Source organism: Botryllus schlosseri, chromosome 8 (assembly GCF_051294905.1).
Source record: "Botryllus schlosseri isolate E-star chromosome 8, Bs_hap1, whole genome shotgun sequence".
NCBI lineage: Eukaryota > Metazoa > Chordata > Ascidiacea > Stolidobranchia > Styelidae > Botryllus > Botryllus schlosseri.
In genome coordinates this window covers 21,684,617-21,703,292 of record NC_137243.1, presented here as the reverse complement: position 1 = coordinate 21,703,292, position 18,676 = coordinate 21,684,617, and the positions used below count along the sequence as shown (strand labels likewise).

Sequence of the window (18,676 nt, the reverse complement as noted above, 5' to 3'; positions counted from 1 at the left end):
GTGTCAGCACTGCGCACGTGCGCAGCTTAGAGGGAACATTGCACCTCCCTCAGCTCTACCGGTAAATGTGTTTACGTGAGCAGAGAGATGATAAAAATTGATCTCAATTTACATGCAATTCCCGATGATATTGACCAATTCAATCATTAATTAGTGACATTTTTCGCACTTCGCGCGAATAGGCGAGAATAGCTGCCTCAGTAAATGCACACCCAATGTAGATACCTAATAGGCTATTAGCAAATAGCGGACAGCCTAATGGGGGTCTGGGAGTGAAGTCCCCCGGAAGTTTGGTTTATCACCCGATGGGGCCCAGGACCAACGTTTTTTGTTTGGGGGCGGGGGGCAGACGAAGTGCTGTTACGGCCCTGGTAACGAATAATTGTACCTGCGGGCATGCACGAATATGTTTAATTATTAATTACGTGCCCTGTATTTTCCTATATAACAGCTCACTCAGTGCTACTGGTAAATCTGATTACGTGGGCTGAGAGGATAAAAAGTTTATAGCGACTTATATATGTAATTACCACCTATTCATTCATGCATTATGGAAAATTTTGGTACTTAGGGCGACCAGGCCACACAAACTTTGCTGGCCATCAAAATCACGATATGGCGTTCGTGGGGCGAAGCCCTCAGAAGTTCGGTTTATCACGCTACGGATGCGCAAGGCAATCGTTTTTAGGGGGGTTAACGAAGTGCTGTTACGGCCCTCCCTCTTACTCATTGTCTTTATTACATTATTTAAAATATGAAGTTGGGGGGGGGGGCGCTGGATCACGATAATTTTTGAAAGGGGGCGCTGGAAGAAAAAAGGTTAAGAACCACTGCTTTCAACGATTACTTGGACTCGGACTCGACTCGGCGATGAATTGAAAATGACTCGACTTGACTCGAGTCAAAACCATAAAAGCAAGATTGACTCGCGACTCGAAACCATGTGACTTGGTAACAACCCTGGTCGCTGCCTTCCGAAATAGCCTTGTTGTGGAGCGAAGCTTGCAGTTCTTCTGAAATTCACCCTTCCTTCACCGAGTTTATGTCTGCTTGTTTTTGCTATAAAACAGACTTAAATTATACTCCTTAAACACGACGACCTGCTCGGCATTAACTACTAGAAAGACGGGTTAACTCCTGACCCCAGTAAACATATATTCAGTACTCCACACATTCTTGGAATTTTAGCTTTCGGCTTTTTGACATGCCTGGTAATCCTTCATGGGTGATGATGACTCATAGTAATCACGGGCATTGATTGAATTGTTCTACTAATTAGGGATTTGGCAACAAAGAAGGATTGGTAGCTTTTTGTGACTTTAACTGTTACGGCATAGTTTGTTACATTGGCAGTATTTTGAATCTGTAATACTCACGCGAGGTACGTAGGCTACGTAATCGCGACATGTTAATGAACAGGCTTGAAAGTAAACGATGTTTTTGTTCAGTTTATACACCCTGTGGTTTTAGTCCACGAAGTAACATTAAAAAGCAGGTTTTATGTTTTGAATTCTAAGCAACTTTTCGCGGGCCGCACAGAAGTTCCCCGTGGGCTGCATTGGACCCGCAGGCCGCGCTTTTTCCAGCTCTGGCTTAAGGCATCAAGTGTCTCATAAAAAAGACAATTCTTATCCCACATTTATATTTCAACTACAGTGCACTAAAACCTTCTTGGCCAAATAACACTAAACGACTCATTTTTTACTTTCTGGCCAAAATGGTGACAATGAAGCCAATTTTCGTACCCTGATTACGAATATGAAGTCTCTTTTCTCTATCACGTCAGAATTCTTTATAATCTGATTTAAAATTCTGCATTTTAGTACCTAAAACAGCCTGTTCTGTGAAGTATTCCTCGATGTTGGGTCATAGTTATACCCATTGTGACGTCATCTGATGTGGTCCAAGTACTTACCATAGATAAGTAGAAGTAGAAGTAACGTAGTCAATTTCTACTCAAGTAGAAGTAAAAGTAACTAGTTATACGCAAGTAAAAAAACTAAATATTCCAGTCGCAGTTTTTCTGTATCAGTATCAGTTTATTACTATTTTCATTCTTTTAAAACATCACAAGAGTGCAATACAATGAAAAGATAGGAAGGCGTCGAAACGACTTGGAGTAGTCATTGAAATCAGACACCCACCTGGGCCTAGGCGATGTAAAGAAGAGGTATACACAGCTCAGTGAATGAAAAATAGATCGACAATGAGGCTGTGAAGGATTGTAAAACAGAAATCTTCACCATTTGGTGTGCCAATGGTTTCGAGAGAGCCACATGGACATGGAAGAGATTGTTACTTCTGCTCATGTTTTTTTTCGATTCAATGTCAAATATGAGCATGAAATTCGATACCCAATTCGTCTTGAGCAATACCACCGATTCTTCATGGGCCATATGTTGCAATTTCATTCCGTTTAAAAGTTTTACCAGCAGTTGAAAAATATTCTCTCGGTGAACGGTCTTTGTCTGAAGAATGTTCTCAGCATGAGTGTGATGATGATCAGCAGGTAATAAAGCTGAATCAAGCGGAACTAATGACTTTGTCTCCTATTTTAGGACCTATTGTAGGTTTTAGATTTAAAGCCAAACGTATGCTTAGCACTGATATCACTTTTGCTTGGTATATGCATCGTGATAGCGAATTCATTCAATTCACACGCTTCTTTGCCTCCGAACCCTCTTTAGTGGGTTGTGCGGATGTTCAAGGTTTCATAGAGAAATTGGAAACAGTGAATTGCCCCTCTTTGTTTATGCATCATGCCTAAAAGCAGTTTGGTTGCACAATACAAATCAATTTGCCTATATCCCTGTATAGCTCGTACAACTAGCATCATGGGTCTTACGATAATATGAAACTGTTGCTGTCAAATTTGCAACATAGTAGGCCTACTTAAACTACTCATACTTGAAAAGTTTCCGTTGATTTTAAACTCATAAATATGTTACTGGCTCAACGGTATAGCACAGTAGTTCTCAATCGGAGATCCTCGGCTGCCTAAGGGTCCGGGTCCGCGAAGCATTTTCCGGGGGTCCACGAAACCTCTTAATTTGCAAAAGGGTTGATAACAAAATTTGTATTTTTTACCATTAGCGAAATCGCGAGGCAGTTTCGCTTCATAGCTGCTAAAACGTCGGGACTGCCATAAACAAAATGGCCATGTGAGATGATATATTACATTGTGCAAACTCATTTCAATTGCCAAATTGACAATAGCCTAAACATGTTACAGTTTCGAGATGTTTTGTTGGGTTTTAGAAAAAAAATTATTACAAAATTCCGTTTCCTCCTGTGATATACATAACCGCTATTCCAGAATAACATCAAGATGAGCTGATGGATAAAAATGACATAAGATGACTTGGCTGGAAGTTATATGATCATAAAAAAATCCGTTTCTCAATTTTGGTGTCATGAATGTTTAGTTAGATCATACCCAAATGTGTCGATAGAAGCGTCAACCCTTATTACTGCAGTCGACACCATCTTTGCGAAAATGGATTTTTGGCACTAGTTCATATCAAATCGACGGCGTGGATTTTCGAAACACGAACGCGTATATCAAGAAATGTAGCAACAGAATTCGCTTTGAAATAGTAGAAGTCCTCCCAACAACTACATGAATAGTATGATGCTGTTTTCAAGAAAAGTCATTTTATTGCTGTTTATCACTACCCCACAGGTAATGTTTGCACAGGACAGATGACGGTTTCACGAAAATTGAGCTAAATTTGTACTAAAACTTGGGTGGTCCGCAGTATCCTTGACGGTGTAAAAGGGGTCCGTGATGACAAAAATGTTGAGAACCAGAGGTCTAGAACCACAGCGTATCTTTGTCTTATGTGTTAGTGGGACAGTAGAAATCATTGAATTAAACGTAAGTGGCCGATGAGCGAGTATCTTACACCAGGCTTTTATGTGTTTCACATCCTGCCGTTATCGACAGATCTAATGTTGTATTTCCACTATTAGTTATTAAACTGGATCTCATGAAAAAGATTTTAAAAATTCTGAACAGCGAGACTGCACGTTCTAAATACATTCGCTAAAGTTTCCTCACTTCTATGCCGATAAAGTTAAAGAGGGTGCAGTTGTTGGACCTCAATTCTGAGCGCTCACTAAAAATCACCTAGACGGATTCGAAAAAATACATGAAACTCTTTCATCGAAGTTACATCTAAATTTATTGGAAATTTATTTGGAAGGTATAGTTTCAGATAATAAAACCTCAAATCCAATTAAGTTGACAACTTTGTAGAATGTATTTCGTATCATATATGGACATTGGACATCTTGACCTGTAATGTAATTCTTAGGTAAAATTGTAATTCGATTTATAGGAAAAATTGTGACGTGTTGAGTGAGTTCTGACGGCAAATTTCGAATCAACATCATCAAATACGGTGGACACAATTATTCGTTAGAAGAAAGTATATAAAAAGTTTAGAAATATCGCCTAGTGTAAATTGTTGGGTTTTGTTCTAGAACGTCTAGTAGTGCTTGAATGACCAGAAGTTTGTGTTGGGGCTTCTGCCCGATATCATGGAAAATAAGCTCCAAAGCTACCAAGAAGAATAGGTAAATTAGAGCCTGCTATCTTATGATGCATGGCTAGAACTTGTGTTCTTCTTTTTAATTTCCCATTTTCAGTCCCGCGAGTGAATGCGAAAAGCAAAGAAAGCCACGATACCTTGTGTTCGGCTTTTTAGTTCAATCTAGCCTGAAAGTTCATAACCTTCCAACGACGACGCACCGCTAAACTCGCAGCTTTACAATAACTTTTTCTCGCACCAGCTGCAGCGAATTATTATTTGCGGTTTACAATTACTATGCAATCAAAAGTCTGGATTGAAAGCTGTTGTAGTGGCACGCATACGGTACATCAACCCAGTGTTGGGATCAAGTCACTACCTTCGAGTCACAGATCATTGCACATTTTGACTCGAGTCAAGTCAAGTCAAGTCAGTCGATTTTTGAAGGTGAGTCGAGTCAAGTCAAGTCACGAGTCATATCACAATTCGAGTCAAGTTGCCTTTTCGAAGTATGAGGCATGATTACGTCAAGATTGAGTGGTCATTGATTTTGAACCGATTAACGATTATAGAGTTAAATATACATACAAGAATGCGCTGCACCGATCACATATACGTAGAACTCAGTTTATACTTACCACCTAAATTAGAGAATAGAGAAACGAGTTCAAAAGATGCAATACATTACACACTTACATATTGGTATGATACAATTCGAGCCTGCGCCAATGGAAGAGGATTATATAAACTATATTTCGAATTCCATTTCAATAAAACAAGAGGTTTGGTTAAGGTAAGAAAAGAGAACAGAAATATATATTTTGCTAATAAATTACTTTACTACTAGTTTACGACAACGTAAACTGTAGGCTTGGATCACTTCGTTTGTGGTCAATTTATTTGTGAGAGAACAATTTGAGGCTCAGTGAAACGCACGATCATTGAATCATTCGTTGCTCTCACGGGCTACACCAGCGTTTCGCGAACAATCCGAACATATGCATGATACAGGGATTTATATCGACACTGACCCTGCTTGATGACTTGAAATTGACTCGTGAATTTTGCTCCGAGTCACGAGTCAATCCACATTTCTGATACGCCGAGTCAAGTCAAGTCAAGTCATTTTAGCAAAGTGACTCGAGTCAAGTCAAGTCATACGAAAAATGTGGCTCGAGTCATCCCAACACTGCATCAACCCACTGAGCCCGCGACACGCGGGAAAAAGACGTTAATTTGACTTTCTGGTCGGAACAATCATCATATTTTCGTAGTAACGGCTCGATTAGCACGAGGCATTAAAAGCATAAAGCAATAAAGCACTTTTGTTGACGGTCGGCCTCCAGTCCCAATTTTAATGCATCAACCAAAAACTTCATAGGATATGAACCGCGGGACTGGAACCGACGCCCATTATATCGTTGAAATCAGAAAGCAGCTGCCTAACTACCTGAGCTACTTGGAAAGCTCAGCTGAGAGAAGTGATGGTGTTATTGAAACAAATCTACGCGATTTATCGAAATGATGGAGAAATTTCGTTTTCAACTGACGTCAAAATTCGTCGTTCTCTTGGTAAGTGACCACATGGTTATCTTACATATGAATTTTGGCATTCAAAAGGGCATTGCTGGGTTTGCTACCTTTACACAGTTGAGCGCACCGAGATCGGAAAGTTGTTGTTATAAGTATGACTCACGGCTGCCGCCAATTACGTCATCACAAAGGCAAGTTTTTGCAACTTTGGCAACTTTTTTTTTACAGATTTCTACAGCTTCCTAGATACTCAGAATCGATGTACTATGATGTTTCAAGCTGTTAGGAGGGATTTTATAGTGCAACTTTTTGCATCTTTTCTCTATTTATATGTAATATGTGAATAGATCGCTTTATTCATTCTGTCGTTTAAATTTGAGGTATAGTTTACCATTTCACGAACGCCCGAAAATTACATTTTCGATGGGTCACCTTATTCAGGCTAACGATTTTGTTAAAGTCGCCAAGAGTGAGTTTTTCTGCAACGCTTTGAGTCAAGTTTGCAGACCTAGGGGATTTGAAGTGTGGTAATTGACTTGTTTTAGGGGGAGGGGGTTATAGCCATGCCGTTTTGGCTTTTTGGGGGAAATTGTTCCCACATTGCGTAATTTTCTTGCTATGTGCCTGAAAAAATGTAAATTTCGGCGGTTTCGTCGGACCGTGCGTGCGGTAAATGGCACTAAAGTAACAAATTTGACAGCTCTGCAGGAACTAGGCTATAAAACGGAACCTTTCGAGTATCTCATACCCTAATTATTCAACAAAGATTATAAATTTTGTAAAAAATTGATTTCAGTTTCAAATTATTATTATTATATTCTTTATTCACAGTAAGAAACTGGTCAATACACACGTAATCCGGGGAGCAACCTGCACCCAAAGGAAAATAGCGAGATTGGAGTGAATTTTCAAAATTTCAGTAATGCAGTCAAACTGGTATTCCTATGCAATACATGGAGAGTCAATTACAGAATTGCAGTAGATGAAGAATTGGCAAGGGTTACAGAGCAGATGTAGAGATGATTGAAAATGAAGAATCGAAATTACAGAAATGATGCTGTGATTCACTAGTGTAATTTTAGTCCAGTGGTGCATTCAGGGCCTTCCGAAGAATATGCAGTATGCACAGTGCCCAATAACGTGATCTTTCGGATTATGTCGAATCGAACGTTACCCGGAATCTGTAGGATATGTCTCATGCGTTTTTTGCTTACGACCCCTGTAGCGCCAATTATTATTATTATTATATGTGGTAAATACACACATAATCCGGGAAGCAACCTGCCCCCAAATGAAAATGGCGAGATTGGAGTAAATTTTTGAAATTTCATTAATACAGTCACATTGTTATTCCTATGCAATACATGAAGAAGTCAGATTACAGAATTGCAGTAGATGAAGAATTGGCAAGGGTTACAGAGCAGAGGTAGAGATGATTGAAAATGAAGAATCGAAATTACAGAAATTATGCTGTGATTTACAAGTGTAATTTTAGTCCAGTGGTGCATTCAAGGCCTTCCGAAGAATATGCACTGTGCCCAATAACGTGATCTTTTGGATCATGTCGAATCGAACGTTACCCAGAATCTGTTGGATATGTCTCGTGAGTTTTTCGCTTACGACCCCAGTAGCGCCAATCATAGGAGCCGACTTTTATTTTTTTACGAGGTGGCGAAGTCTTGTGACGTCATAATTGTTCCATATCGATGATGACGTCATCGTCGCACGAAAACGCACTTTACTGCATGCCGCTGGTGTACGTGCATAGTTAAACCATTCGCGTGACGTTTTAATATGGGCCCTGCACTCATTAATATCAAACCATGCAGTCGAGTTATTAAATGGAATCTTAAAACGGTACAATCATTCGAAGTGTAACTGCGGCCTGCGCTACCAGTCCGTCCGACGGAATATGCAGTTGCATCAATGTTATTCACGCGCAATGCCTCGTTTGAGAAACGAACTACGCTACGCACTGGCCTTGTTGTTTTAAAATACGCCATTCGCCTGCTGTTCCCAACAACACTATTCCACACTAGCTGAAACGACTTCGGCGATGGCAATAACAGCATTCCATCGATGGAGAGGCAACTGAAATCAATAAGCGTATTGCCTTGAAGTGCAATAGCCCAGACACTGCCAAGACCGAGACACTTAGATAACGGCATGGGACGTCACCACAAGATCAGTGTTTAGGATGAGATAGTCCTTCAGCAAGTAACATACCTGTATAGCCTCCATATCGATTCATTAGTCGCTGGAAAGCGTTGTCGGGTATCGCGAGCAGCTAATAGTTCAAAATAAACTGAGGTTTATGATCATGATATTTCTTGTTGCATCTGTACTACTTTATAATAAAATATTACTTCTTTTGTGATAACCATGAGCATTGCCCATGTTAGTTAGCACGGCGTTGTCCTAACGTAAACTTTTAAAAACTAGAATGTTGTTCGCAGACTATAAGCTGCTATGCTAGCAGGCTATAATTCGTCACGATACCTGCTAGGACTGTAAATTGTAAGTATAGAATGTAAACATTTTATATTGTAAGTAAGCGATGGCGGCTTGACACAGAATTTTCCAGCGCGAGAGGGACATTCTTACTAACTCGCTGCACAATGCCTCGGACAAAGAAACATTTTCAGAAAAACGATAAATTAGATTAGAATTAAAATTAGATCATAGGAATATTTCACAAATTAGATTAGAATTAGAATTAGAGCATAAGAACATTTGACAAATTCGATTAGAATTAGAATCAGAGCATATAAATATTTAACAAATTAGATTAAAATTAGATTACTGGCATTTTCCTCTAATTTAGTAAAATTAGACAACTAGAATTATCTAGTTGTCCAGGTCTACATGCAAGCTTGAGAATTGGAACAGTTCACGTGTCGCAAAATTTCGGTGAAATTTCACGGGCTTATCACTGAATCTGGACCCCGAGCTATCCGTCTGAAACGGGCTGCTTATTTGAAAATGAAGACCTCGTTTCACATTGACCTTGTTATAGCGTTCAAAAGGCAGAGAGCGGAAACTAGAAGAGTGATACAATTCGCTAAAAAGTCCAGCTGGGAATCATTTTGCTTATCTCTGAACAATACAACAAAGTTATCCAAGGTCTGGAGAGCCGTCCGATCGATGTCCGGATCCAGATCATGGAATACGATTAGTAGTCTTACATCTGGAAATCGCATACTTACAAGCAATAAGGACAAAGCAAATGCATTAGCGTGTAGATTCGCCTCATTCAGTAGCGATGATAACGTCGATTCTGAATCTGTGGCCAGACGGAAAGCATTCGAAAGAGAAACGCTTCAACCGATATTGGTACAAACCGATCAAGCTTCAGACATGAATAATCCCTTCACAATGAGGGAATTGAAGAAAGCGCTGAAAGCGAAAAAAAGTGCATCTCCGGGACCAGACGGCGTATGTTATCAGATGATCAACAATCTGGACGAACTCTGTCTCGACCGTATGCTTTCATCGTTCAATGCTACGTGGAGTAATGGAAACTGTCCTGCCAGCTGGCGTCACTCAACAGTCATACCGTTACTAAAAGGAAACAAAAAACCTAGTGATCCGGACTCTTATCGCCCAATATCCCTAACAAGTAATATGTGTAAAATAATGGAAAGGATGATATCTAATAGACTACGTTGGTGGTTAGAGAGTACAAAACAGATTTCGCCAGTTCAATGCGGCTATAGGACTAAACGCTCTACCACAGATTGTATTTTAGCCCTGCATGACGATATCTACAAAGGCATTTGGAACAAACGATCTACAGTTGGAGCTTTTCTAGACTTGGAAAAAGCTTACGACACCGTTTGGAGAGAAGGCGTCATCTTCAAGCTCCACAAACTGGGCATCTCTGGTAACATGCTGAGATGGATTTATTCATTCATCTGTAACCGTACTTTCCAAGTTCGGGTAGGTGACAGCTTATCCGATTCGTTTTCCTTAGATAATGGGATTCCACAAGGCAGTGTTCTCAGTCCGATAATTTTTACGGTTATGATGAATGACCTCCCCGATGTAATCGATACTAGTATCAATCTATTTGCGGATGACGCTTGCCTATGGGAAACTGGCTTAGATGTAATGACAATCTCGTCAAAATTGCAGAACTCGTTAATCAACCTTTATCAATGGTGTAAAAAATGGGGTTTGCGGGTCAATGTCAAGAAGTCTGCTGCAATAATATTCACTAAACGTAGAAAACTACCACCTGTTCAATTTTCAATAGGTATGACAGAGCTACCAATAAAGAAAAGTTGTAAATACTTGGGAATTATTTTCGATTCTAAACTGACTTATCGTTTGCACAAAGATGCTGTTGTCGAAAAATGCCTAAAAAGAATGAACTTACTACGTATGCTCAGCGGCACAACATGGGGTGCCTCCACGCCTTGCCTGCTAGCGGTCTACAGATCTATGATCCGATCGGTAATCGAGTACGGATTCGAAGCGTATTTGTTTTCACCCTTATATGTTATGAATTCGATCCAAAAAATTCAGAATACCGCGCTACGGATATGCAACGGGGCAATGAAGAGTACTCCAGCCTTCGCTCTTCAACATTACTGCGCTGAACCACCCATACCAATAAGGCATCTGCAAGCATGCTACAATTATCGAACTGTTATAGCGTCATTGCCGAACCACCCGTGCGCAACAGTAATTGATGATTCTTGGCACGAAATTTTCCCGGACTCGACGCTATTTATGACCTTTAATATGAAAACTAGAAATGCGAATCTCATGCAAATTAATCTACAGAACCAAGTAGTAGTTCCTCTCCCGCCATGGCAGGAAATATGTTGTCGAATAGATTTGCACCTAAAATCAAGAAATGTAAAGTCTGACCTACCCACAATTGCCATGTCAAAGTGTAATCGTTACATCACAGAAATGTACTCGAACCATGTCAAAATATATACCGATGGGTCAAAAACTATTCATCAATGTGGTGCAGCCTTCGTAGTCGAAGAAATTCAGTTTTCTCACAGCGAATCTCTTAGTAAATATTCATCAGTATTCTCATCCGAATTAGTTGCAATTCTGCGTGGCTTAACCTGGGCAAAAGAAAATCTAGGTTCTCGAAAACTCGCCATCCTATCGGACAGTCAAAGTGCCCTTACAGCCATTAACGCCGGCTCTACTAATAACAAACTAATATATGATATTATTCAGTTGTGCGCAGATCTCGACAGAAAAGGAGTGGAGACAAATTTGATATGGATCCCTGGCCACATGGGAGTTGGGCAAAATGAAACGGCTGACGAACTAGCAAGAGCGGCTGCATCCACGGATCACGCAGATGACATTGGAGAATCGGTCGAACTGTCTGTTCCAGAAGTGAAAACGCTCATAGCATCCATATGCCGCGAGAAATGGATTGAATACTTCAACTCGTCACATGACGGGTCAGCATATTACAGAATACACGGACCCATCACAGAAATTCCTGCGCCGCTGAATTTTTCACGAAGGCACTCCTCGATAATCCTGAGGTTGAAATCGGGTCATTGTCGGCTGAATTCGCATCTTTATCGTATAAAGTGCCACGAAGATGGCCTGTGTCGCACGTGCATGGCCGAAGAGACCGTCAAACACTTTCTGATTGAGTGCCCAGTATATGCTTCTCAGAGACAATATTTGAAGAGTGCGGCAAGACGGAACCATGTCGACATGACAGTACGGGCCCTATTATCCAGTCCATATACAATTCAGACTGTTATTGAATTCGTATTAGCCACCCGATTAATCTAATTTTTGCGGATATAATATTTTCGACGTGGTCTGGTGCACAAGACCTTAGTAGTTAAGCACCATAAACCCCACATACAACAACAACTGAATCTGGACAGTGCCATTTTCACCTTATCCGGTTTCATCATTACTAAGAACGGATGTAAACTACTCATAAATTTTTGAGAATATACACGTCAAGTAGCGGCGATATCGGTTCTCGCAACCCGAATGCCTTGTCGAAGGCCACGATCGCAGCGCTGTGGGAAATCCGCGATTGTTTGAAAATCACGCAAGACAGTTTCTCGTAAAAAGTTATCACACCTTGTAGTGACAAATAACTATTCAAATACTTCGTAGTTCGCACAGCACTGAAGGAACCAAGATTTTCAGAGATACAGCCGACTGATAAATTTGTCCATTGATTGGCGGATCAACATGGTCAAGTAACAATTGAATTTTCCGGCACAGCTGAAAAAATAGACGCGGAACCCTAAATTGCTCTGACTGAATCGATTCTGCATTTTTACTGCAACTTTAGCTGCTTTATTTATCAATCCTTTCAACACTACCTGCAGTTGCCCTCTAAACCTACACGGCCCACATTTGCTCTCAGCGCCCCCCTACCACCCACTTTTATATTCAGCGCCCCCCCCCCGCCCTATCGCCAATTTCAAGGCCAGCGCCACCTTCACGTATGCGAACGCCCCCAGGAGGCCGCTGGTGCCCACCTTGGGAGCCACTGGCTTAAATCAAAACGATGAAAAAGAAGTGACTTTTTATTGAGATACTTGATAGCTTAAACCGGTAGCCTACTTTTTGCACATCTGAACAAAATATTGTTAAGTATCTCCACTTTCTTTTTGTACTACAATTCCACCTCCACCAACATATGAACAACACAAGTGTAAACCACCACAGCACAACTGTGGTGTACCCGTGAGACTGCAATTTTATCACCTTACAGTAAAAAATAATGGAACAGCTATGAAAAATTGTCCATGTGTAACGCTTGACCGATTTCAGACCGTTGACTAAGTTCCGACTCAATTTCACCTCTAACCCCACACCGCATAACGTTTAATACCACTTGCGAATATAGATCATATAACTAACTACTCAGAAAAACAAGTTCGAAATCTCAATTGTAATCCAACATCTGTTTACACTTTTTTGAATATTGCATTGATAAAATCTTAATGCTGCGGAGATGAAACGTGTGGAATATTGTCAATTTTCAAAACGACGTAACCTCGGAGTTCAATTTTCCGCGTATAAAGTTTATTGTGTTCGAAATTAGCTCATCAATGCATATAACAAAATTCAGAAGATTTGAAACTGTGCTGGTTCCCACTTCTCTTGTTCAGGTTTTTAATGGCCCTAATGGTATTAGCCAGTCGTTAATCACTCGAATTGACCAGTAAGACCGTCTTCGAAGATATTTCCTGACTGCCGTATCCAGGCCCACAACGACGGTGCCAATAATGGTAAAGCATATTCGCATTTCGCGAATGGATGCAGTAAAAGTGTATGGGCGGAAGGGGGCGGGCTGAAGGATTCGATTCAACGTGGAATAAACTCTGACTCGGATTATTGTCAAACTGTTCTTCTCAGATCCTGGAAATCTAACCGACGCGCCTCGACTATTCATTCATCATATTATATGTATAGTGGTGATGCTGCTACGGATAAAAATAAGAGCCACCTGTTATTTTCCACGATGTTCTGCAGGCAGGGTCTCAAACAGAAGGTGTGCTGACAAGGTAACACCCTTGGTTCCTTGAAACGATCCAAACACACCGGACACTCGAGTAGTTCTTCAATCCGCTCCATTACAGATTATCGAATATTAATCGCGATCTTAATCCACCTGCACAAACGATTTGGGTGCCTTTATGTCGTACAATGAAACTAATAAAGGTAATGAAACTAATGGAATTTACTAGTATATTGATCACTTGCCGGGCCTTGAGTGATCACCAGGCCGTGTTGTATTTGGCAATTCGGGAACCAAATGCCAAACCTGCCAAAAATAAAAAATTGAAATGCCAAAAGTAAGCTAATTTTGGTATTTTTGGCATACTCAAAACATGACACTGCCTGTGCAAAACGCCTCCACATCTAAACGCTCCATACATACATATATACATGCAGTCATTTCCTAGTTTTTCATTGCCGGGTAGATGATTTATCATATTATATTGATTATTAAAGTCCCTCATGATTTCTAATCATTGGTTGGGTAGTGACGGCTGCTAGCCAAGCGTATCAGAAACATTTTTGAATTGTTATTGTAAGTAATGTGACATGTGTGAATGCTGGTAATGTTGTACGCATAGTGAATCGACTATTGATAATAGATATTGCAGAAGCACTCGGTTTTGTATCGGATAAATTTGGTCTCCAACAACGTTTTCAATTCGGATTTAAATCTTGCTGTTTGATGGCAGCGTGTGGAACTATGGATACTGCAATTTTTGTGACTGCTGTTTCATAAGAAAGATCAAACTGACGCAATTTACATGGCTAATTCGAGTTTTTTAATCTGAATTCATGGCAATGCTAAAATTGCCAAAAATAAAATCTGCAAAATGTCAAAAAATAAGCTATTTTTGGTATTTTTGTGCGTGTGCCAAAAATAACAACGCATGGTGATCACGGATTGCAATAGTCCAGAACAAGTTTACTTATTAAAATTTGAATTTAATAAATCAAAAATTCTCACTTCAAATGCAAAATTCTATCGAAATTCGGGACCGTATGTACCAACCGTACCAACGTTGGACACGTTCACGCCTGAAGGCCTGATCATCCTAACAAATCTCAAGTAAAACATTTCAAGATATCTCGCATGGCACCATCAAAATTTCAACGTCGTTCAGACGAACCTATGATTATTCAGCCACGAGAAGCTCAATCCCCACCCTGAAAAGCTAGCACCATCTAGCGAAGTGTCTGTTCAAATAAGAATCATTTTCATGATTTCATGAGAGTCCAGCGGTATTTTAAATATTACCGAGTCAGGCGCTTTTGCTAGCGTTAATCCCATGTCTCTTTTTAATTGCTAAACATTTCTAGAACTTTCCAAACATTTCCATAACAAGCCAGCAAGTAAATTAAAGTTGGTGTATCATATACGTATTGGCTACTTATTGGAATGTTCATCATGAATAGCCTACTTTACTTATAATATACAACAGTTTGCTGGACAAGATTTCAACCCCTTCGTGATAACTTTTTTGTTGAAATAGTTTTCGTAAATTTCGGCAAGAATCAGTTACTGTTTCCAGTGGTCCTTGAAAAAAATCCCATCATTTATATAAACTTTGCACCTGTGGACTGGCATAAATAATATGTTTTCGGAAATGTTTTCAATCGAACTGAAAAGCCAAACTGCGTCTGTGGAGATAAACTCAACTTGTGAGCCAACAACAGATTTGGCTGCATTGTCAAATGTGAGAAGACGGAAGCAGTAGGAATAGGAATAGGACGTTATATATTTTGTCTGTGCATATAAACACCATATGAGAGCATGATGTGTTTAACGCCATTTTATTATTTGATCAATGAGGAGTTTATAAAACCTTACCTAATTCCCTGAAGTGAAAACCCGATAAGACCTTTGTGAGTCGTCTATGTGTCGTGTGAATAAAGATAAGAGAAATAAATCGTACGATGTTTTGGTGCATATAATCTCTCGTGGCTATAATATATATACGCATGTAATACACACGTAAAAATATTTATTATTCACTGCAATTTGTATGATTCGGCAGTCTGTTGCATCGCTGTACGTGATTCAATAAATTTACAAGTCGTGGAGACAGAAACAAAATATTCGTCAGTGGGATCCTCGAATACGTGTGCACTAGACAGGCTTAGTGCTACGTCAGCCAACAAAGCCCTACGGCGTGGGTCGCCGGACCGTCGAAAGAAATATATACGCAACGAAAGGTAAACGTAACCTTCTGGAGTCAGATTACACACAAGTAACATCTACAAACATTCGCTCTGCGTTATAATGTGCATATATGCCACTGGACAAGCAAGTCACGGTTATAGCCTTGTTGATCTCGTAGTGCAGTGGTTCTTAACCTTTTTACCTGCAGCGCCCCCTTTCGAAAAATGCTTGGGTCTGCCCCCGCCCAATATTTTAAGAACGGTAGTAAAAACAAAGGGGTAAGAGTCAGAGATGAGCATTGGATTGGACAGGACCCGGATTATGGGTTATTTTCGTTAGATCCGGGATCGGACCGGATTGTGATTTTGAAAATAAAGTTAGACTTGGACTTTGAGCATGCCAAATTCCGGACTCGGGAACGATAATTGCCTGATTTCGCAACCAGAAGTGCGCGGCGGCTGGAGAGAAGAATTGTTACCAGTGTTGCCAATTGACGCATTTGGAACACTGAGCTATATAGATTTAGAAGCCAAAGTACGGAATTTTGGCACATTTTCATGCTGGTTTGCGCCGGAATGATGAGTTTGGCACGTTGGAACTTTCGAATTTTTTCAACTATAGCAATGGTAAATTTGTTAACAGCACGTTATGTCTTATCAACTGCTGTTTACGCGAGCACCTAAGGAAGTATTCGATGTAAGAATTAGAGAAATATGGAATTATTATATATCAGTTATTTGTCTTGTATAGGTACATTAGGGTTGAATAGAAATGACTTATTTTTTCAAATTTACTGGCTAAAGATGCTACTGGTTGAATTACAACCGGTGTAGAAGAATTCATTGAAATGGAAAATTGGATGTAGTCTATTTTCATATCCACAAAGGAATCAACATCACGAATCAGATCAGGGTTCACCATGAACATGTTGGAATTTGTGGCGTTAGGGATTAGGTTCAGGTTGAGGTGTCATAAAATTAGGGTTGGGGCCGGGGGTCAGAGTTCGGTTAAGGTCGCATAGAATTCGGGTTGGGTTTAGGATTAGGTTGGGTATAGTAAATTTTAGGTTAGGGCATTTTTAAATTAGGGTTGGGGGTTGGTTAGGCTTGTTGGGGTATTGAAAGATTAAGATGGAGTAGGGTTGACCCGGGTTGGGATGATTTTTGAAGTTAGGGTTAGTGATTAGAATTATGGTTGGGGTGTCGTAGGATTAGGGTTAGGAGTAACAGCAACCCTAATTCATTTAAAAACGCCATAAATTTAGACATGTTCATGGGGAACTCTGATTGGTGATGGTCATGTTGTTATGGATAAGAAAGTAGACTGGACCCGGAAAATTTTGGGTTAGAAAAATAGTGTTGAATAGTATATTCATATTGGAATGAACCCCGATATTTTCGGTGGACGTATTTTGTGATACGACTGTTGATATACAATGTTCTTTTCAGTTATCTACTAGTTGCTTACGATTACCCCTGACGAGTGTCTGCCGAAAATATTCGGGTTCTTTTCAATTGTATATTAAAAGTTCTGTACCTCCAATAAGCTCTTTAAAATAGTGTTGTAGCTCCATAATTATTGATGAAAGAATTTCCCACAGTATACCATGTTTTTCACGCTTCCATTGGTTGGAATTGAATCAAATTTGTAATGTACTATTTTCTTGAAAAACTTCATAGAGATGAGCAGGCAGTATAATTTGAAAAAAAAATGTGTATACTTTGCAGCATATTGAAAGTTCTCCAGTTGCAATAACTTCGCTTCTACAGGTTGGAATTGAATCGAATTTGATGTGCAGCGTTTGTTCATTGAACCGACCTAACAATTTTATCAACTAGCCAGTCAAATTTATAAAAAAAAACTATTATGACCAAACCTGATGTACATGCTCATTGCTCGTGATGTGATGATTAAGGTATTGATAGCCATCTTGCTATAGTTTAGTCATATACAGTCGTGTTGCTAAAATGTGAAATGAAAATTGCTGTGTCATGTAAGCCCACTGTAGTTTCGAGTGTAGGCAAACATTGGAATTATACATCTTGTTACAGACCAGAGTTATATTTCAGAGAGCCTAATTATTCTCAGACTTGGACTGTAAAATTTGAAAATACTTTTGGATCAGGATGGAGTAGGACTGAATTGAAAATTTTCAGGATCGGACTTGGACCGAAAAATATCACAGTCCGCTCATCACTGGTAAGAGTTCGAAGTCCGGTCGGTCTTTTCGGTTGGGAATTCACTATTGGAAATAGCTTGAATCGCGCCTGAGGACTACTACTCGACTAATTAACACTATGATGAATGTATGTGCTATATTCGGGATCAAATCAAGGCTGTTGTAACAACCATCTGGCACAGGGATACGGACTCAGCAAACCATCTGGTCGCTTAACTTATAGATGAATGTATTCCAAACAATGCAACCCATGTCTAATAACGTTCATGCAATGTTGCGGGTCACAACACCAAACAATATCCTATATTATGATACGATAAAGAAATATTCCGAAAATTTAATTTTGTAGCTCTCAAATACAAATATATCCAGTTAATCATGTTGACCAAAAACCTTGGAAGCATCTTGAATGTACAAATGGCTCTCACTTTCACGCTTAAAAGTGGTACAGCGCCTTTTTCGTCGATTTCTACACGCTGTTTGATTCGGAATAAAATATCTAGTGCGAAACATTTTGTGGAAAATAACCCAAGGTAGCGTGATGGAAGTATCTCAAAGTGGAATTGACGATATAAAAGTACGCGCAATCAAATTTACATGAATTACAATAAATCACTAAATACATGGAAATATGTCGCAATCATTGTCAGCATATATTTCGCGACTAGCGCGACGAAAAATTTCGGGATTTGACAGATGTCGTGGAATTTCAATTTGCAAGGAGAACTCAGGGATATAGACTATATAACTGCTATAATTCTACTTCCACTT

The 18,676-nt window shown here is 39.8% G+C and overlaps 1 protein-coding gene across 3 annotated transcripts in view; it reads right to left on the bottom strand.

The window, feature by feature from the left end:
• Positions 1-18,676, bottom strand: part of LOC145445031 (tripartite motif-containing 13-like) — a 412,502-nt gene that overhangs the window by 37,194 nt on the left and 356,632 nt on the right. The window contains exon 1 of one of the 3 annotated variants that reach the window (XM_080323130.1): positions 13,531-13,725. The exons of 1 other annotated variant lie outside the window; for it this stretch is intronic. In XM_080323130.1, coding sequence (XP_080179256.1) covers positions 13,531-13,658 — 128 coding nt within the window. In that variant the 5' untranslated portion in view covers positions 13,659-13,725. Of the gene's footprint in view, positions 1-13,530; positions 13,726-18,676 lie in introns of those variants that run through there. One more of the 3 variants, XM_080323129.1, reaches the window with a different exon arrangement.